The sequence below is a fragment of the Magnolia sinica genome, chromosome 3, assembly GCF_029962835.1.
Source record: "Magnolia sinica isolate HGM2019 chromosome 3, MsV1, whole genome shotgun sequence".
Lineage (NCBI taxonomy): Eukaryota > Viridiplantae > Streptophyta > Magnoliopsida > Magnoliales > Magnoliaceae > Magnolia > Magnolia sinica.
In genome coordinates, this window is record NC_080575.1 from 96984789 (window position 1) to 97007697 (window position 22909).

General features: G+C 38.7%; 1 protein-coding gene across 6 annotated transcripts; it reads left to right on the forward strand.

The window, feature by feature from the left end:
- The first annotated feature begins 269 nt into the window (after nucleotides 1-269).
- LOC131240338 (homeobox-leucine zipper protein REVOLUTA-like) lies at nucleotides 270-16774 on the forward strand. 6 transcript variants are annotated; one of them, XM_058238476.1, is made up of 19 exons: nucleotides 270-1633; nucleotides 2327-2486; nucleotides 3299-3384; nucleotides 3494-3584; nucleotides 3794-3889; nucleotides 4196-4309; nucleotides 4408-4491; nucleotides 5056-5211; nucleotides 5284-5358; nucleotides 5594-5700; nucleotides 5865-6048; nucleotides 6649-6837; nucleotides 7765-7845; nucleotides 8188-8322; nucleotides 8440-8777; nucleotides 9973-10078; nucleotides 11269-11418; nucleotides 13265-13437; nucleotides 16036-16774. In XM_058238476.1, the coding sequence occupies exons 1-18, from the start codon at nucleotides 1398-1400 to the stop codon at nucleotides 13409-13411; spliced, it is 2535 nt and encodes an 844-aa protein (XP_058094459.1). In that variant the 5' UTR covers nucleotides 270-1397; the 3' UTR covers nucleotides 13412-13437; nucleotides 16036-16774. The 6 variants fall into 6 exon arrangements, with proteins under 6 accessions (XP_058094459.1, XP_058094458.1, XP_058094460.1 ...); XM_058238475.1 differs by lacking the exon at nucleotides 16036-16774 and adding an exon at nucleotides 14049-14254; XM_058238477.1 differs by lacking the exon at nucleotides 16036-16774 and adding an exon at nucleotides 14060-14254.
- The last annotated feature ends 6135 nt before the right edge of the window (nucleotides 16775-22909 follow it).

Here is a 22909-nt window from a genome sequence, read left to right on the forward strand (position 1 = left end):
TACAAGTACAGTCTGGGTGAATCAGTACCCTATCTATAGTTCATCCACAATCGGCCCCAAGATAGTGAGCTTTCAGTAATTTCACATGTCCTGTTCAAATTGCAGGATCCATCAGTTAATGTCTAAAAGATTAGGGGCATTCTCGCAAGCTCGGTCGCTATAAATTGAGCTCGGGATTTTCGATTTGCGGGCAAGCAAGTCCTTTTTCTACAGTTTGAGCGGAGAACGAGCTTCTGTTCTTCCCCCTTTCGAACACTGACCTTTGATCTCATTTGTTCTCTCTCTCTCTCTCTCTCTCTCTCTCTCTCTAGAAATGACTAGGGTTTCCTTTCCTCTCTACGAAATATCCACCGCATTCAAGGCAGCTTACTGATGAGGTAGAGAAAAGGCTCTCTTCATCGAGAGAGCCGTTTTTAGGAGGAAAAAAATTTGCATTTTCGTGGTCTTTTTGCTGCAATTTGGAGTGATTTTGCTCTGATTAGCTCGAAGAGAGGATTTCCGGAGCTTCTTCTGAGAACCGGAGCTAAAAATTCGAAGATCGAGGTCGAAATAGAGGTTGAGAAGTAAAATGAGGTTTTCTGGCGTTTCCGCTTAAAATCGAGCTCGAAATTGAGGGATTTCATTCGGAGCATAGACAGAAAAGAGATTTCAGAAGATTTTGGGGAACCCGAACTTGAATTGTGAGGATTTGGTAGATTCTTTTCTTTGAGGAAACTTTTTGAGCATTTTCTCTTGGAATCTTAGCTCAACGGGTGGAGAATTTCGGTCAGACTGCATCAGCTGAAGGATTTTGGGCTTGTTTGATCATTTTGTTTGAATCCAGCTCGGATTCAGTTCGAAATCAGGGCAGAGACAGGATATCCGTGTCAAAGAACCCTCGCAGATCATCTTTCTGCGATTCTACGTTCGAGATCGCGGGGAAGTTGCTCAGAACTGTAGAAAGAGACTAGCTCAGTGGTGATTTTTCAGCGAAACGAGCCCAAATCTGCTGATGATGAGCACTTTTCCATGATACAGGACGTATCTCTGCCTCGTTCCTGAGAACAAAGGAAAGAGACGAGAATCAGACAGTTTTAGATTGAATCGCTGGGCCTCTCCATTTCTGTGCTGAAAAAGAGCTTTTCCAAGCAGTTTTCTGCAATTCCATCGGCCACAACACGGGGATTTTCTATCCCGCGACCGTCTCTGTGCACTTTTCTGCCATCTGGCCGTAGTGTTGTATATAAGGTCGAAATCTGCGCTTTGAAAGGCCGGGAATCTTTTTAAGCTCGTTTTTTCGTCCAAACCTTGCAAAGCTGACGGAGTTTCCAAGAGGGCAAAACAGCGGGCGCAGGAGTTTTATTTCTTCTTCTGCTTCTTTCACTCTTCCATCTGATTTTTTTCATCCTGTTGAAGAAATGGCGATGGCGATTGCTCAACATCGCGAGAGTGGCAGCAGCAGCAGCAGCATCAACAAGCATCTTGACTCCGGGAAGTATGTCCGGTACACAGCCGAACAGGTTGAAGCACTGGAGCGAGTGTACGCCGAGTGTCCTAAGCCAAGCTCGATGCGTCGGCAGCAGTTGATTCGCGAGTGTCCTATCCTGTCTAACATCGAGCCAAAGCAGATCAAAGTCTGGTTTCAGAATCGCAGGCAAGAGTCGTGCAATATTGAATTTGTTTATTCATTTCCTTCTCTCTCTCTCTCTCTCTCTCTCTCTCTCTCTCTCTCTCTTTTGGCTTGATGACTGTGTTCGGAACTGGACGGGCTTCATCTCTGAGACCTTTCTTTGCATGCATGTAAAACGGTTCCTTTAAATTTTGGTGATACTCGCCGGGTTGATTCAGCAAGATTTCCTCATGGGAAGATGGTTTATTTAGGAAGATAAAAGAAAAGAGGTTGAAAACGGAGATCACTATTTAATTTCTTTTATTTGATTTTTTCTTTCTTTATTTATTGTTGAAATGGAGGATGAAAAACAGAGCAAAGAGGAGAGTACGTGAGAACAAAGGGAAAAAAATTGTAAATTTTTTTTTAAAAACAAAATTTAAATATCTGTGTGCTTTATTGAAGAACAGAAAGGGGGAAATCTAATATTTCCCTCGGATCTGATGGTATTTTGTCAAAAATGCCACATGGAGAAATTAGTCCCATTTCTCTGGAGAACTGTCTCTATGAGGATGAGCTTGTGTCTGCCTAATTTTTAAGTTGTCTTTGTCCATTCCTTCTCTCCCATCTGCTTTACAGAGAAAGGTCTGGCCGTTTTGGATCTGGATTTCTTTTACCATTAGGACTTGCTCCGTGTTGCAGAGGGTAGGATTTTGAAGATGGTCTTGGTTTTTGCAGGTGCCGCGAGAAGCAGAGGAAAGAGGCTTCAAGACTGCAGACTGTTAACAGGAAACTGACAGCTATGAACAAGCTGTTGATGGAGGAAAATGATCGCCTGCAGAAACAGGTCTCACAGCTGGTTTATGAGAACGGGTACATGCGGCAGCAACTGCAAAATGTAAATTTTCTCATCACAGGCTTTTACCTGTTACCTTCTTTTTGTTTCTTCTCTCTGTTTTTCTCCAGACCTTATTTACAGTGCCAGAGGACTTGCAATTCAATCAATGCATTTAAGAGAATTCAAGTGGTTAAGATTAATTGGCATCTTCAATCTCTGAAGTGCATTTAATTCACTTGTTCTGCTATCACTGGTTTTAAGTGAAGCATTTTTTTTTCTTCATCAGAATATCTTCCAAAAAATTTATGCATGCCCTCCTAGGTATCTTCTTCCATAGGGAAGTTCATCTTTAGTGATAGTTTTACCAACTCATTGATTCAAGCATTTAGGATTCTACTCATAAAAAAGCATGCAAGGGTACTTTCTGTAACCCATCATTAGACAATTTTTAGTTCTTTCTTCAATCTAAGCATGTTACGATGATGCATATTATCCATGTTGAGATTTAGAGCAACTTTGCCCCACTCTCATAGAAATTTAGTTTTGAGTTCAATATGTGCAAATTATATTGGCTGATTAGAAGTTACCATAAGCATTATTTGTGAAAATTTATGAGCAGAATCAATTGGAAGGTTTTCTTTTCTGGTTTTATAGCACGTGAGATCTTCTAAATGCCATGATCGAGAGGTTTCCTGTTAAGATAGATAATGGCAAATAAGGACTTGTTTTTCTCTTTATAGCAGAAAAATTACCATGATTCTCTTGACTATGGTATATGGAAGAATAAGAAGCCAGTTTATGGATCCTCTTTCTTTTAGTATGTATTGGGTTTCTTTATGTGGAGTTCTCTAATTATAGACACTTTTCTGCAGGCTTCTGTAGCCACTACAGACACAAGTTGCGAGTCTGTGGTTACCACTCCTCAGCATCCTCTAAAGGATGCTAATAATCCCGCTGGGTAATCTAAATTACCAAAATCTTTTTTTTTACCCTCCATGCCTCTCCAATTTAGACGCCATTATTTCTTTTGCGGCTTTTGATCTTTGGTTCTTTTGTGTTTTGTCCAGACTCCTGTCAATTGCAGAGGAGACCTTGGCAGAGTTCCTTGCGAAGGCTACAGGAACTGCTGTCGATTGGGTCCAGATGCCTGGGATGAAGGTGTTTGATCCTTAACCCTACTTCTTTGTATTTTAGTAACCGTGTTATTTCTATTATTCCTTCTATCAATGTAAGAAGCCTTGTTGTGTTTGGAATTTGAATTTACTGCTGACTTATGCACCTTACCCTCATGTTAATCGGAGAAAAAAAATTTCCTTCTCATTTTTGTTTTTTGTTTCTTTGTTTTTTGTTTTTGTTTTGGTGAATAGCCTGGTCCGGATTCGATTGGGATTGTTGCCATTTCACACCGTTGCAGTGGAGTGGCAGCACGTGCCTGTGGTCTAGTGAGCTTAGAACCTACAAAGGTAAGTTTTGGTTTTCTTAACTTTGGAAATTGGAATCCTACTTCTGAAAAAAATAAAAATTGGCAATGACTACTTCTGAAAATTTTGAATTGATTAGAAATCATCTATACAGAGTTTTTATGCCCTTGTTTGCTAGACTTGAACATTTCAAGGTTTTGGGTTAAATTCATTTTGATTATTTTCAGCCAGTTAAGACATTTCGTGGTTTTCCATCAATTCATTTGGAAATCGAGGGTTGAATAAATTTTTTTCCTAGTTATTAGTGATTTGATCAACTACCAGTAATTCAATTCCATCCTTTGACAGATCGCAGAGATCCTCAAAGATCGTCCATCTTGGTTCCGGGATTGCCGGAGCCTTGAAGTCTTCAACATGTTTCCTGCTGGAAACAGAGGGACAATTGAACTGATATACATGCAGGTTGGTAAGAGTAGTATGACTTTATTCCATCTCTGTCCATTATCAGAACTATCACTTCTCTCCCCTATCCAGATCACTGACATCTCAGTTGTTTTCAGATGTATGCTCCAACAACTTTAGCTCCTCCACGTGACTTCTGGACTTTGAGATACACCACAAGTTTAGAAGATGGCAGTCTAGTGGTATGTCATGCCACCAAGTCCTCTATTCTAGCATTCTAGTTTATTGTCACCTTTGTAGATAGCTGATTAGTAAGTGTTTCATTTGGGGAGCCACTATGCATTCCCACCCCTTCGATTTGCTAGTACCCATCTTCCATTTTGGTAATTGAAACCATTCTAGTATACAATACCCATTTCCCATTTTGGCAATATAAATTGTTTAAGTCTACTATTTCAATTACCAAAATGCAAATTGGGTAATAGCAAATCATTCAGGGTGATTTTGGATATTATTTCCTTTACTACCTGGAGCTGTTGGAAAGGGTCCAGAAAACCAATTCCATGTGTACAGATTGCAGTTGCCTGGGATCAAGTGACTGGAACCCGGAGGCTAAGTAGTAAGCAATTAGAAGTTCCATTGAGTGTCTTGGGTGGTTTGACAACCCAGATTAGTTTGAACATTATTGCTGGCTATTAAACTGGGCCTGTCCTTTTTTATTTTCCCATTTATTAGTTGGTAAGTTGGCACAGCAAATGCTTCATTTAATTATTCTTTTGTCGTTGGTTTGATATCAATCTGTCAAGGTCTGTGAGAGATCACTAAGTGGTGCTGGTGCTGCACTGAGTGGGTCCACTGCTTCCCAATCCGTAAGAGCTGAGATGCTGCCTAGTGGTTATTTAATTCGGCCATGTGATGGTGGAGGGTCGATCATCCACATTGTTGACCATCTGAATCTTGAGGTTTGATTTCCAACTTTTACCTGTCTAATTCGGCCTTCCTTGGCGGTAACTTAATTCCTGTCATTCCTTCAGGCATGGAGTGTGCCTGAGGTGCTGCGGCCACTTTATGAGTCATCGAAGGTCATTGCTCAGAAAATGACCATTGCGGTATGTATAAAATGTTTATAGTATTGGTAATTAGGCCAACGTGCACGCTATGGTTTTCATGAATATTCTATTCTTCATCTGTTGTCTTAAACTTAGCTTCGCTGGTTTTGAGCTTAACATTGAATGAAGGACTGAGATTGTCCTCAATGTTGGAGTTGTCAATGGGTTTTAGTTTTTACTGAATGATCCTTACACCCGAAACAAAATGAGAACTAATTAACAATCTCCTGCAAAGGCCTTGCGTAACATCAGACAAATAGCACAGGAGATGAGTGGCGAGGTGGTGTATGGTTTGGGCAGGCAGCCTGCTGTTCTGCGAACTTTTAGCCAAAGATTGAGCAGGTAATTTCTATACTTCTTATAAATGTATTTATATTGGTCTTTCAAAATAAATAAATGTATTATATTGCCTGTGTGCACATTCAGTTTTTTCTTGTTATCAATATATTTCTATTTTCTATTGTGTGCACACCTTGAGTTTCTTTTTTCTTTTTTAACTTTGGCAGGGGTTTCAATGATGCCATCAATGGATTCCATGATGATGGCTGGTCCGTGTTGGATTCAGATGGAGTCGAAGATGTAATAATTGCAATTAATTCAACCAAGAATATGGGCACCCACGTCACTAATGCAAATGCTCTCCCACTGCCTGAAGGCATTCTCTGTGCAAAGGCCTCCATGTTACTCCAGGTAAGCTCTAAGCTTATTACAACATTTTTCTCTCTGCCCTCCTTTTTCAGATGATAGTGCTTCGTCAACAATTCCATCACACAGTTAACAGTTAATGTTGTTTTCAATTCTTATCGCATGATGAGAAATCAATTGAGGCACTGCATTAGAAAATAACGAATATGTAGAACTCAATGGTCAGAAACTTACAAATGGATTTGTTAGGCCTGGGTCTAAATTCCAAGTCCAATCTCTGACTTCGTAAAAATTGCAGTCATTACTTCTATTGCCTTCTTGAAATCTTCAGTGGCAACATTTGAGAATTTTGCTTGGCACTTAGGGCAGTTATGTAAGTTATCCTCATAATTGTGTATTCTCCTTATTGACTCATCCACCAAATCGGAGTTCAAGTTAACTCAGTTCAGCAGCTCTGAATACCAAGTCCAAACTGAGTCATCGAACTTGGCAAGTTTTCATTATTTGAATGAGTGGAACTTGGGAATAAACATGGTCTTTGAAAAGAGCTCTTTAACATTCTAATAACAGTTGTACCAGTTCATTTGTGTAGTTTTCTTTACCTGTTGCAAGAATTGCTGAGATATTGTATGCCTTCCTTCCTAGAATGTTCCTCCTGCACTGCTGGTTCGATTTCTGAGGGAGCATCGTTCCGAATGGGCTGATTACAACATTGATGCGTATTCTGCTGCATCACTGAAAGCTGGCTCAAATGCCTTTCCAGGATTAAGGCCAACAAGATTTTCTGGGAGCCAAATCATCATGCCTCTTGCTCACACAGTGGAAAACGAAGAGGTCTGTATGCACTTTTTATTCTAGTCATCGAAGTCAGCCTAACTTGGACTCTGACATGTGTTTGCAATTTCAATACACTTGTGGAAACATAAAATCATCTTTGTAACCTTGCCCAGCTCTTAAAATGTAGCAATATGATATTTAGAATTTTCAATGCCTGAGCAATATGATATGAAGAAGAAAACCGAGATTAAGAATATTAAATATAAAAAAGCAAGAGCCATTTTCCATTGTGTCAACATCTTCTCTATGTCAATACGTATCAACATGGATAGAAAACCTGTAAGCAGCACGCTCTTGTTACCTAAGTGAAGAACAAATTTAGGTGCTTTAGTATTGCCTTTACAATATTGAGGATGCTAGGATATTTACAAGATGGTTTAAGTCCCAAGCTATCAAACTCTTCAAGTATCACCTAGAATTATGTAATCCCTAGATATTAAGATTAGGTAGCCAAATCAAATAAGGAAAAAGGATAGAACTGTCAAACACGGGAAATAATTGAAAAAATATGATCCATATCTAGTTATGCGGCCATATCTAGCTGTGCGGCATAGCCCCAAGACATCTGTCTGTGTCAGCACTTGATGTGTCCTTCATATGTTTGAGAGAAACTTCAGAGTTTGGATTCCCCTTCATCAAAACAAATTCAAGGTATTGACAATTGACATTTAGTCTAGCCAAATATCTCAATATCAATTAGTCAACCATTCCTGTTAACTCCATTAGTGATTTTTTTTAAAAAAAAAACGAAAAGTGCATCTTTCTTTTTATTGAAATTTCAGTTACAGAAAATTTCTAGGAATCTCTGAGGAGAAATGTGACAATTCTCTTGAGTTTGTATTCATAATCTGACTTCCCTATTTTTATTCTATTTGTCTATTTTTGCATTGATTCTTTTTCTTTGTTGATGGAAAATACATCTAGTTTCTTGAAGTAGTTCGACTTGAAGGACATGCCATCACCCAAGAAGAAGCTGTTCTATCAAGAGATATCCATCTCCTGCAGGTATTTGCTGCTTCTTTTTGCACTGAATTAAACTATGGTTTTTGCTGGTTTTTCTTTTACCTTTTTTTATGCTAGGAAGTGATACGCCAGCCAGTCCCAAGCCCAGGTAATGGAGGACTGATGGCAAGTGGGCAGCTGGTCTTAAAACCTTTACCAGGCAATTATGAGAATGCCGACTCCAAATAGCTGGGATGAGGTCTTAAAACCATTAGTAGTTCTGTCACTTCTATGCTGAATCTTGGAACCCACTGATAGTCACTCTTTACTTTGTCCCACTCTGTGGTTTTGCAAACACTCACTGATGTTGATGTTGTAATGATTTTGGGCAATTCCGTTTTGCAGCTTTGCAGTGGTGCAGATGAGAATGCAGTGGGAGCTTTCTCCGAGCTTGTTTTTGCTCCAATTGATGAATTATTCCCTGATGATGCTCCACTGCTGCCGTCTGGTTTCCGGGTCATTCCACTGGATTCAAAAACAGTTGAGTCTAAATCTACTGAATGGCTGTTTCCTGAATCTCTTATTAAACCGGATGATATTATTTTTCTCCGTCTATTTTCTGTATTGTTTTTCCTACTCTAATTGCTATTTGTATAGGGCGAAGCGCAGGATGGCTTAAGCGCACATCGGACCTTGGATTTGGCATCTAGTCTTGAAGCAGGCTCTGCTGTGAACCGCACAAGTGGAGATGCTTCTACAAACACTTCTAGCCTGCGCTCTGTGCTGACAATCGCCTTCCAGTTCCCTTATGAAATCCACCTCCGGGACAGCGTTGTGACCATGGCTCGACAGTACTTGCGGAGTGTCATTTCATCTGTACAGCGGGTTGCCACAGCCATATCTCCCTCTCGACTTGGATCACATATGGGGCCAAAGCTACCTCTGGGGTCTCCAGAAGCTCTTACACTTGCTCGTTGGATCTGCCAGAGCTATAGGCAAGTTCTACTGTACTAATTCAGTGTCTCTACCTTAAATGATATGCAAAAACCCGATGTTAAAATTCCCCCTAGTTGTAGTTGATCAAAAACTCGCTCGCGCTTGGCATTCGGCGAACATGTATCGGATAGATTCAGCCAATTTTTAAGTAATCAAAAGCTCTTGCACATTGTATGAATCCCTGGTTTTCCATTCTTTTGATGGAAAATGCTGGATTCTTGTTGACGACAAACTACCCCTGTAGAATCTTAAAAGTAAACTTCAAGAAGACTAGGTGGCCTTCATTTTTTATTTATTTTTTACAATTTTTTTGGAGTTGGATTAAAATAACCTCTGTAAAATGACAAAAGCAATCTTAAAAAACAATAGGTGCCCTTTGAAAAAGTCATCTGTACCTGTGGAAATGACTGTCATTTTAATTGATTTGTGGTAAGGTTTGAAAAAGTCGACCATAGCTGTGGAAACAACTGTCATTTTAACTGATTAGCAGTAAAATTGAAGAAGTAGACTGTATATGTGGAAACTTTCTTTCCCCATAATTTGGAATTTGACCACTGGACTAAACATTCGTTTATACATGGGGTTGAGATGCGAATGTGGTGGCAGATATGTTGTCTAAAGGGGTGTATTGCCCTTCTCTCTGTATTAAGGACCCATTTCCCTTACCTTGATGTTCTTCTTTTTCTCTTTAATAGAATTTTTGTTACCTCTCAAAACAATAATAATAATAATAATAATAATTTGAAGGTTCGTCAATTCAGTTTTTGTCAACGTTCTTGATTACCAAATTAAAACTCTGATTCAGTGAGTTTTTCATTGACTAGACTAGTCAAGCTCGAAAAATCAATTACCAAAAGCCATCTTGTGTTTGAATTTTGACCATTATGAGAGTAGATGCTCTTATTATGCCCTCCATTGATAGGTGAGAACAGAGGTATATCACTCGAGTGACACAAGAAACAAAGCAAGCTTGACAGACTGACAGGGGCATCCAATAAATATGAACTATGTGAATAAATCCAGGCAAATATCACACACAAAAACTGTGTTCCACCGTAAAACATGAAAAGATATGTAGTTTTAAGGTATTTTTGTTGTCCATTCTCTTGCATGCGCTCGCTTGCTTTCAGTTTTTCCAATTTTATCTATGTTCTTGCTGTGAAATTGATTTGGCCTGTGTTTTCCTTTTTGCAGTTACCATTTAGGAGTAGATCTCTTGAGGTCTGAATGCCCATCCAGTGACTCCATGTTGAAACTGTTGTGGCATCATCCGGATGCCATTTTATGTTGCTCTTTGAAGGTACGATAACAAGTTTGAACAATCACTCCCGTTTTAAAAAGCCACAGTCAGATATCCATGTTAGGCACTGTTGGGCATGTCGATTTGAGGCAGCTAGTAGTCCCAAGTGGTATTATTCAAAGTTGGAAGGATCCTATGGTATAAGTACTGTGTTTGGGTATCTTGATCCTAGTGACCAACTGCAGAACTTTTTCGTCTGAATGTGGACTTATGCCTGTCCCATTCTTTAAATTTTTTTTAAAAAAGGACCTGTTCCTACCTGCCTATCTGTAATTCTCGAAAGCCCTTCAATCAGCAGCTAGGATTACTCAACTGGTATGATTTTTGGGGTACCCCTGGTCCATGGTAGCGGACAACATATAAACAGCCCACATTGTGTGCACGTGTGTCCCACCTGTGGAGACAAGGTTGCTTGATAACTAGAACAGTATTATGACTGCGCCTGACCCTTTCTCCCATTAATATATAATGACTCTCTGATATTTAAACATTGTGATGGTTAGTACTGGGAACTGACACTGGTGTATGGCCTATAAATTTTGATTCTCCAATTTCAAATGTCTTTTGAGTGCATAGTGTACTATTTTATATATTATTGCTTTATTTCTTGTTATCTGGTTGCTTTTTTCTGTCTTATACTATGCAAGCTGACATCTTGTGATGAGTGGATGTTAAAAAAAAGCATCCAATTCATGCAAGTTGATATAGTTGCCTCTGGCTTGAGAGTCGGTGTCGGACTGTTTTGTGTGTGGCCCTGCCAGAGGGAAGACCTAGGATCAAAACCCACTGTGATTACGGTGTATAAATCACCTTTGTCCCATCTGTACGAATGCCCATCTATTTTTAGTTTCCAACTGACTGGCCAATTTGATGCTCCCAATAATCATATGAATAACTTGATTTTGGACAAAGTTATGGGGAAAATCCATTAAAAGGCTGATTAATTGGACACTTAGGCATTCCAAGTTGGTGTAATTTTTGGGTAACGACCTGCCTAGAGATGGTCAATTTATTCAATGATCCAAATATTTGGAGTGATTCAACGATTTGCAGAGATCAGAAAAGGCATCTGGTTTATTCCAAGTGCATCAGTGACCCCCTTTTTTTCTGTTTGTATTGTGTTTGCTACTGATCTAAAGAAATGGGAGCAGAATCTTAGTAGATGAATTTCTTTTGCTTTTGTTTGGCAGTCACCACCGGTCTTCACCTTTGCCAATCAAGCAGGCCTGGACATGCTGGAGACAACACTGTTGGCTTTACAGGACATAGCACTGGATAAGATATTTGATGAGTCTGGACAGAAAGCTCTATGCTCCGAATTTGCCAAAATAATGCAACAGGTAATGTGAAGCTCCCCTTTTCCTCTGGAATTCCCCCCCAAATCTGCATCTTCATTCCTCTGTTAGATGAGCTTAGGGAGCTTTTCGGATGCTTAACTGAACTGAATTGCAATTGATTCAGTTCATTATGGAGCATGCATATGTTAGGATATGGTGTCCAGTGCCACAGCACCATGCAGGGGTGGGTTTTAATCCCTGGTTGCATCTTTGATGTTGATCTGAACTGTTCATATTCCCATTACTGGGTTTCAAAAGCTATGATCTTATAATTGTATTTCATTGATGATCTTGACCTTTTGGCTCTTAGATTCAAATGTGAGCCATTAAAAATTTACTTTTCAATGTTCCAAGCTGATACAAAAACATGTATGAGCATGGCTATACATATGGGAATCAAAATATATTTTAAAAAAAAACTATAGACATAATAAGTTTCCATTTTATAGGAGCTTAATCATGCGTTATCAAAAAAATTAGCATAAAATAAATATATAAAATTTGTAGCCAATCAATAGAACGGCCAACGCTCGTTAATATATAAAATTCCACATTAGTTAACTGCGAAAAATACATATTTTCCAATATAAAATGGAAAAATTAGGATTTCACAAATTTCTCCCATTTTTCACACAGGTGTTAATTTTTTTTCCACCATAAATACATGTCAATGCATGAGAATCATACATAGAGATGGATTTCCATTGCAATTCATGCAAACACTCAAAGGAGGAAAAAGATAAAGTTACTATGGACATTTTTGTCACTTTTGAGTTTTAGCCTATCTTTGTTTCGAGTTGAAATTTCTTTCGAAATCCAAAGTTTGATTCAATAAAAACCAAGAGAGATTGAAATCACCGAAATCCAGAGTTTTAGCCTATGGACATTTGCAGGTGTCTCCTAGGAAACTTTTATATGGGATTCTTCTCAAAATATCGTTGTTATCTATAATATCGATAAGTATCGCCGATATTATTAAAAATATCAGTGATATTTGAAATTTTTTAAACTGCCAATAGTTTCGGTATCACTGACATGGCGAGACTGATAATATTGTTGATATTATCGATAATATCGCTGATATTTCAAACACTAGTTCTAAGCTCATCTTCATACACTATCATCTGGTCGGCAAATCTTTCTTAGGATGGCCCTGATAGCATAGAATCCATAATATGTACGGTTTAGACCATTAACTAAGATGCAATCCGAGGGTGAAAACCTTAACATTACGTATGGTAGTTGTGATACGGTGGGCACCTTATCCTATCAAAGCCCTATGGAGGAGACATGACATTGTGTGAGGAATATCATTTTAATTCATGGGAAAGGATTGTGTCCACACGGTGAGCACCAAGAATTGGTGCACCCATAATGCCCAACATTCCATAATGTTGTGTGAGAACCTTAACATGCATTTATCTAAGAAAGGAGAATTGCATTTCAAAATGGGCGTTTGAAAATTCACATTTTTGTAATGCATGCAACATCTTGCCAACTGTCTATGTCACTAGATAATGTGCGCATTGGCATTTGATGCCTCCATGTGTGGATTCAACTTGTGCCCTTCATTCATAATGAAAACCAAAAAACCAAATCCCCGATGCAAATGCATGCGTTTCAAGTTGGACTCACAATGATGGTAATAGCAATTTGGGTGCAAGTTGTCCATTATGAATGGAGTGGGCCTAGCCTTGCTTTGCTCTCTTACCCTTTCTTCAATTGATTGGTATTCAGTTCAAGCATCCTAACTCAATGTCAAAACTAGTTTGAAAACGTATTACCATTTTGGCAGGCAATGACAGTTCCCTTGTATTGTTTTGTCTTCTGCTTCACTTCTCATTTGCAGGGTTACACATATCTACCCGTCGGCCTCTGCCTGTCTACCATGGGTCGCCATGTTTCATATGATCAGGCCGTTGCTTGGAAGGTCATTGGCGAGGATAGCACTGTGTACTGCCTCGCATTCTCTTTCATCAACTGGTCCTTTGTCTAAACTTTATAAACCAAGCAAAGATAAAGGTATTCACCCATTTTTGTACTTATAATCCAGTATTTACATATTAATTTAATCACTCTCATGTCTTTATTTGAGTTTGGGATAGAGAATAGAAAATTGAGACACCACTCCAGGGACTCTTTTTTCATCCAGGATTTTTATTTTTTATTTTTTCAATTCGGCTTTCTCATCTCCGGTGTAAGTTAGGGTTGAAGAGAAATGGCTTTTGTTATCTCCAGAAGCAAGTGGTGCCTACTGCACCCTCGCATTGTAAAAGGTACCTTGCCCCTTCGTTCTGTATTGAAGAAGCCAAATAGAAGGAATGAATTGATGCAGGATATCTCAATCTTCCTTCCGTATGGTGTATATCCCAAAAGCAAGTAATAGGTGGCATGGTTTAGAAACGGCGACCTAGGGTTACCAGTAAATAATGGTGACGACACTTTATGAAAAGAAAATAGGAAAATGGAAAAAATTTGGTCCATGGGAAATAACGGTCAGATTTATATAACTGTTTGGTAGATGCCTAAAAATGTGCTCATCTTATTTTAATTAATAGTAATTGTTAACTAAAATGAGTTTGAACTCATTGTTAGGAACCTACAAAACCGGGCCTAATGCTTTTATTGCTCAGCTTTTATACAGATTGACCGTTATTCCGTTATTCTCATCTCTCTCTCTCATTGAAGTTATATTCTCCAGAATAGCATTATTTTGCTGTAATAAAACAGGTTTCTCGTTGCATAACAGTCCTGAAAATGACCATTTTTGTTATGAAAGCCATTGTCACTGAACATCAAGCTTTGAGGATTTTCTGATGAATGCATTTTCCTTTATGAATGCCATTGTCACAGAATCTCAACTGTTATTTAATGAGCATTTCTAATGTTCCATAAACAGTGATTTGAATGCCATTCTTAAAGACTTTAATAGGGTCGTGATTCAGAGAGCGTTGAATATGGGCCAGAGATCTGGGCCTTTCATCAGGTAAGGCTCGCTGTGAATGTGTCACATGCCAAAAATCAGTTTAGCATGCTTTCAAGCGAGCCTTGAATTTTTACTTTCAGACCTATTCTCGTTTTATTGCCTTTTTCGTCATAAAGGTTTGTCCTACCTGATTAGTGAACCAGCATTATTTTTTTGTCCATGGCATGTTCACGGTATATCCTACCTGATGAATGCCCCAGATCTCTAGCACGTGTTTGGCCTCTCACGTGAGGGGCTGCTCACTGAAACAAGATCCATGCATTGCACGAGTTGCACAGCATGGCCTGCAAAATATGCACACTGCTTCTGGACACGTGGCTGACGAACCCCAAAGTGTTCAAATAGGTCCTCACTGTATGTGGCCATAGCTGCGGATCGATTGCAGGATCCTAACCTTTGATCAAGGGGGCATTTTCTTCTTGAATTTGGACTTTTTCACATGACCATCCATTTGATGGCCACCACCACGTTGATGGTCTGGATTGTTAATATGAACGCTGATGCGCCTGTGTGTGCATGTAGAGCTATGGTTTAGCGATCCTGGCCATTGATCTGTCTGAAGGATTCCGCTGTGGATGGATGACCCAAGAAGCGCCCAGATCAAGACGCTTTTGGCCTCGGATCAGCAACCTACTAATAATGGTTAAAGCAAAACACAAAAAAAAATAAAAATAAAAAAAAATTCTCAGAATGAGTTCTGGATCATATGAATCATCTAATCTTCGGATGCGGATTGCCCGGTGACCCCAACACCACCTAACTACGTCGTGTCAGGATTCTCAGGACTCTGGGACCCACTGATGTGTTTTATCCACTCCGACCATACATTTTGGCAGCTCATTGTAGGTCATGGGCCCCAAATTGAAGCATATCCAAAGCTCAAGTGGACCACAAACAGGAAACTGGAAGGAACCTTCCTAGGGCTCAGTGTTTTTTATTTGTCTCCCAATCTTTTCATAAGACCTGGATGAAGGGAAAGCACATAGGTCAGCTTCATACACAACTTCTGTGTCCCCCAAAAAGTTTTCAACAGTAGGCAGCCGTTCAAGCCCCCCTGTTTCCCATGGCGTGATCCACTTGAGCTTTGGATACGCTTTGATTTTGGGTTCGTGTCCTTAAATGCGCTGGCAAACCAACGGTCTGCACAAAATCAATACATCATGGTGGGCTCCACCGTCCTGACACCGCATATCTACATGGTGCTGGGTAACCACGGAATCCGCGTCCCTATTCTTCAGATATGTTTGGAGCACACAAACAATAAGGCCCACCATATCAACGGTCCCTGTCACCATGCAACGTGCCTCTTATACAAAAGGGCGGCATCAGACCCTCACAGCTGCTCATTTTTTAGTTACGATCATTTGGCCCATGATTCGAACGGTTTGCACGGGGGAACATGTAAGCCACGTGGACAGCGGCTGCGTCTCTGTACGACGATCACCAGCGCAAATACTATTTGAACTCGGATTGGGTACTGGTACTGCCCCTGTTATCTGTGCCACGTGGTGGGATTTGACTGAACTACAGGCTCTTTAGATGGGCCATGCATGTTTGAAAATTGGTGGATCTCGTACTCGAGTGGGCCATGTCCGACAGCGGCCTGACATCTATTATTGTCCTCTATTGTACAGGACTCCTTCCGACGTGATGTTTGTGCCCTGGAATACGTTCACGTATTGAATTGACAAGGCACCGATAGCAGTACGATACTGTCTGAAGGGGAGGAAATGATTCGATAACATCCAGATACTTGCTGGAAACGATTGGGTCGCGTAAAAGCCTCAGAAATTTTCTTGGATAAATGCCATGTGCAGGCGGCTCCAATTCACCCGCCTCACTCGTGGAAAAGTGGAACACGTTCGAGATCGTAGTCCTCCATCCAGCGATGCCATGTCTAAAAAAATCAGGCCCGTTTGATTGATCATCTGGTACTCTAAACATGTACCCATAATCTCACTGTTGCTTAACCCTGATAACCGTTCATTTGTTTGTGATTGTGACTCGAGCATGGCGTTAACCTCTTTTCGAGTCTTGGAATCCGTCGAGGGAGGAATTCCCCCATATACGGCTCTGATATCACACTGGTATTTTAAAGCCGCAAGAGCCATGGCGGAAATGCCTGTGACACTGGTATTCAAGTGTGGCCTACCTCAGAACAGAGTTGCAAATTTTCAGCAGCAGGAGGATATGGAGAAAGGAAAAGACAAGATTACCCTCTCATTATTACAGAAAGACTTGAATATACATGAAAAAGTACTCTTGAACCCAATAAAATTAACGATGGATGAATGAATTATTGTCAACATTAAAAGACTGTTTGTTTTGTCGATTTTCATGATAATGTGATGTAATTGTGTATTGATACTGTTTTATCATAGTCAAACCAAATACAAGTATAACCAATGAGTTAAATGCTATGTTTTAAGCAAGCAGGTGAAGTAATTTATAATTATTGTATGTAATTATTTAAAAATCTCTATCCAAAAAATAGCATCAAATTATTTTGATTATGATTTGGCATCAGAGTTATGTATAATTATTATCATTACAATTTTACTATTGATAAATCAAATAATATAAAATTAATATTATTGCAATCAAATAAAGTTAAAGTTAATAAATAAATAATTTGTAATTATTGCTCATTTTCTTTATTACATGATAATGAACGAGACAAATAAACTCAACTGACATGATTTGTGCAAGTGATTTTTAATTACACGTAAAATGATGAATGTTTTTTAAATAGTAAGCAACAACTTTAAATTAAGATAAGACTCTTGTCACCTTCAAAGAATTAACAAGAATAACAAATTTAAAATTTACAAAAAATAGTAAAAATTAAATTTAGATTAAAACTCTCCGCAAAATGTATAAAGATAATCAACTCTGCCGTTGGCATGTCATAGGTCTCAATAATAGCTATTCAAAAACATATTATTATAACAATTTTGATAAACTGGCCAAAAACTCTAGCCATCGGGCACCATAGCTCACGTTGGGGAGCTTTTACACTAATTCAGTACGTGGTATCTGATTTCTTTCGTCCCAAACTCCATAATGCTGTTAGCTACATTTTTTGTTGAAAAAAGAGACAATGTTGCACCGAGCATGTCCAATAATGGAGCTTTTGTGGGTCATTCCCAATAAAATCAGCCTATTCGCAAGGTGGGCCACAACTTAGGAAACAACATAGAGGCCACCATCCATAGGTTGTGTGTAATCATTGGGTTAGGCCAAAATATGCAAGTCCCCCAACGGCTGGGCCATTAGCACTACAACAACGTTAGGCCTGTTGATGGGTCTGGCCAGGACTCATGAATCCCACCCCAAAAACCTCTAAGCTAGCCAAAGCTGGGCCTATGGTTAAAAGAAAATCCAAACCATTTCCGATCTCTCTCTATATGGCAGTTTATTTGCCTTGGCCACCTTGGTCGGGTTCATGACTATTTGTGCATGATAAGTGTGTAAAAATAAAATAAAAGTAATTAATATATATTAGTCTGATTTAAGTTATTATACACTGCTGCACCGTTTCAGGCACCTTTATCTGAAGCATGGGGTTTTTAATGGGTACCTAGACCCATGAATAAAGTTGGTACCATTTCGTGGACTAATTCAGATCATTTGCTTGCCATAAGCAGAAAAATCATCTCAGCCTATTTCTTAGGAGATTCTGAATTATTCAATAATATAGACTAATCACAATACAGGAAAGCATGAAATTTAATTGAAAATATACGAAGACGCAATAGTTGTTATAGTGAATTAAGGTTTCCTGGGCCTTACTCTTGGGAAAGACCATTTACATATAATTAGATCTAGTGCATTGATTATGCAGGCTCAACCGTGAAAGTGCTATTATTCAGGCCGATTATAAACATAGATCCAAAGGCCAGACGGGTCCCAACAAGTATCCGAATCCGATTCAATCCATATCCAGACCTGAAATGATCGAGGCTCGGCAAGACCCAAATAACATTAGGCTGATGCACGTATGCTACTGAACAAGTCAGCCAGAGCATGAAGAAACTTTGCCAGTGAACAGGAGAAAACATGACGCTGGCACTGTACATTTCAGAGCTACAAACATGCTGATGGCCCAGACAACTTTTTGGGTGGACCCCACCGATGAATGGCCCAAATGTCTTACAAGTAATGCAGATGCACAGGCACAAGTGCGGGGAAGTAAATCCAAGAATGATTTGACTTGAGGATTTGTCAGGAAAGACAGGATGGTAGTTAAGCAGCGTCAGTGCTGAGACTGAGTATCGGAGAACTTGCCTTCTTCATTATATCGACAAGACACGACACCTTTTCTCTGCCCAACTCGATTAGGGACCGGATAAGGTGCAGCCCTGGCTTTATTCAACACAGTGCAGCGCTGACCGTGGGGTCCACCATGATGTATTTATTTTGTATCCACGCCGTCCGTCCGTTTTTAAATATAATTTTGGAGAAACAACCTAAATATAAAGGATATATACCTCTCATTCAGACCACACCATAGAAAAAAGTGGTGATTGAACGTCCACCATTAAAAACTTAGTAGGGCCTATATTAACGTTTATTTTCCATCCAACCTGTTGGTAAGATCACACTGACATGAATGAAGGAAAAAGGCAGATGTCAGGTCGATCCAAAACTTTGTGGTACAAGATCATTTTTTAATGGTAAATTACCAATGTTTCAAGTGGTGTGGTCTACCCGAGATTTGCATCTGCTTTTTTTTTTTTCTATCCCAATGCTCTAAAATGAGCTTAAAAAATGGATGGACGGCGTGGATATACAATAAATACATCAAGGTAGGCCCACGGTCTGGACCGCACTGTAGTGGGTTAGGCCGGGGCCGCACTTAATCCACCCCTCGAATAGTCAGTGAACCCCGTTTCACGCAACACGTACAAAACGCATGGCTAGCATACCGCGTAATCCAGTCCGTGTTGTTTGTTCCCTCTGATCTGGTCTAGAATTTTGGAGAGCACGTTATTGACGGAGTGGATTTTATATGCCCAACAAGGTGGGCCCATAGAGTGCAGTCCTTCTGCGGGGCCTACCTTGATGCATGTAAAGTACATACGCGCCAGTATCCGTTTTTCAAACCATTTCCGGGCACGAGACGAAAGCGAGGGAGATCCAAATCTCAATTGGACCACCTTACACGAAACGGTGTTGATTTTGATATATATATATATATATTTTGTTGGTTACAAATTTTTTTAATCCAGGTAATACATGTCTTTTCCCTTCATCCATCCAAATCCATGTGACGTTATAGACATTGCGAGTCAGGTACTTGTAGGCTAAAGATAAGAATTTTCATGTTTTTTGAAATATAAGTCACATTCATTGATTTTAATGTACCAGTACTGACATCAGCAGTAACAGTACGACTCAATTACAATGCAAGAAAAAGGGAAATTCTCATTGGGAGGGTAGATTTGAAACCCCACGTTTGAAATCCTCCTATTATGTTTGGCACTCTAGATTGAGAATAAGCTTTAATACAAAGGTAGTGATGTATGATATATTGACATAGGCTTGAATTTAAATACTAAATCAACTTTAATATCTCTAATTATTGAATGTATGTAATATTTAACACATTGGTTGCAATAAGTCCATTGAAATATATGCTTTGCCCAAACATGATGAAATTACTCGAATGGGCCACAAGCACAAAGTCATGTCTTTGTTTGGCCGGTGTTGATCACCTTATTAAAGTAACAATAGTGATGCAATTGATAATCTAATTATTTTGGGACATCGTTAATGGCCCATCTGCCCAATAGAATAAGTCGGGTGACATACATATCACACATGCAACTCTTGAAAGAATTTTAGATGTAATCTAAGTTTTCAATGTGAATTTCAAACCCCCTTATATTTGAAACCCCCCAATTACTTTATTGTGCTGAACAACTGAAATTTAAAATCCCCTCAAATCTCTCCAAATCCATGGTTCCAAACGACCATCTTATTCTCAAGAAACAAGATACAATTCAAACATTACACTTGGCTCTTAGAAGTCATCATTGTTTCACATGGTATATTAGACTTGAGATTTTGTATCTGCTTCAATTTTGAACTCATACCCTAAAAAGCTGGCAAAATGGATGGACCGCATGGTTATACCCCATATCGGGCCCCACAGTCAGGGCCCCACCAAATCTTCTCCCAAACAGTAGCTGCAGAGGACTTCTCCCTGCCAATCATACACTACAGTAATTTTGGCCAGGTGTCTCAGTAAAATGATGGGATTCTCGAGTGTGGCATGGTTCACATTTCACACGTCAGAGATCCGAGTCATTTCATGTTAAAGATTAGGCTACTGCACTCATCTATTTTCATCATTTGGGTGCACGGTTAACATTCCATGTGGGTTGAATTACACATATACCTTGATTTAGATGGGTGGACTTTTTGGGCGTGTTTGGACAGGCCCATCCCATGGGATTAGATTGTATTAGGGTGGATGGCAGGTAATGATGGCTGCCTCAGTGGATTGCTGGTAATCCAATGGGATTGCTATATCAGGGAATCTGTCACCGAGTATGTTTGGCCCGCCTGGCCAATCCCGGGATTATGCCTGGCCAATCCCTTCCAATCCATCCACCCAAACGTGTCCTAAGCAAAATAGATGGGATTAGGAGGGATTGGGCGGATTTCAAGGTAATGATGGTGATGTCAGTGGATTGCTGATCCAGGCAGAAGTTCAACGTGCCTCTTTGGCACGCCCGGCCAATCCCAGGATTGCTCCTTCCCATCCCTTCCAATACAATCTAATCACATCCAGTCTGCCCGGCCAAACAGGCCTTTTGTCTCTTACACTAATTTTCTTTTGTATTTTTGGCCTCTTTGGCCAGCGCACCAACATTCGTTTCGGTCCACACCATGTTTAGAGTGTGCACTACTAGATGGACTGAGTGGATCACTCACATGTGTGCATGCACGCGATTCTTTCATATCATGTTGATTTATCCTCAATGTTAAAAAGAAAAGGACAAATAAAATAAAATGTATAATGACTATAAATTACGTGACTTTAGACAATGTATGTATTTGACTTTTGATTTATTGCTGGTAAAATCGTGATAATGACATTTACATTACTTTATTACTAAGTTATCATTAAAATATATTGATGTTCTTGTTTGGATGTAATTTCTTTTTACAATAATACTATATATATATATATATATATATATATATATATAAAAAGGTATTGGCGTTGGTGGGGAATAGGGTGAAAATGAGAAAGATTATTGTCTTTCTCAAGTAGGGAAAATCTTGAATCCAGAAGATAAAAAGGGAAATTTGCAAATTTATTATTCATTGATGTCTAGTGCTTATCATTTATCAATTACACTATTAATAAAGAAAAATTTAAATCCTAATTAAAAATTATCTTAAATAGAAAATTTCTAACATAATTGAAAGTTATCTAAAATAATAAAACTTATCTAAATCTTAATTTGCTAAAAATAAAAAATCTAGATAAACCTTATCAGATGAGTTCATTACAGATAATTTCTATATATATATATATATATATATATATATATATATATATATATATATATATATATATATATATATATATATATATATAAAGATGAAAATCTAAAACTCTAAATAAGAAAATACGATTAAAAATTGAAATTACTAAAAATAGTAAAAAAAATTAAAATCTCATTTTTGAATTGGAAGCATGCATTTTCTCACAAAATGGACAAACACGATCCAATTTTTGGGTCGGTTGATCTTAGATGGCCCATTACGGTAAAGATTGTTAAGTCGTGCATCTCATAATAATACTTGAATTAAAAGTTTATGGTCAAATTATGGTTCACACTTCAAATGGCAATTTCTCCATATCTTGATTGAAATTCTTTGAACCGATCACACTTTGGGTCCAATTACATCATGTGCTTATGTAAGATTGAGCTCAAATCTAAAGGATTACTTCCATTTCTGTTTGTCCTTCTTTTGGCCAACCACACTAAGCATGTATCTGTGTCACATCATACGGCAGGTACAATAATTATTAATTTCTTTGCCTACCTCAATAATGTATCTACATTTAACTAATGGTTCCGTGTTTGGTTTGGTGGTCATAAAATAAAGATGATGACACATTTTCTTCATGTTACTAGGGTATTTGACAAAATAGACAAGTCATTGCTCTTTTTTTCTTTTCAAGTGTGGTTAGACGGTGAAAAAAAATAAAAGATGACTTCTTATTATTGTTGAAATTTTGAATTAAAAATTTATTCATTAGATTTTTAAAAATAATCATTACTCAAAAAATAAATTCTAACATTCACATGTGAAGATTTTTCATTTGAAAGTCATAGAATTTATATTTCAATATTATTCATAAAAATCTTAAAATTTATCATTTATATTATTATTATTTTCTTCTTCTTCATTTCTTACTATCCAAAGAGCATTCATTTTCTTTCATTTCATTTCCTTTCTTCCATTAAAGCTTATCATCGGACT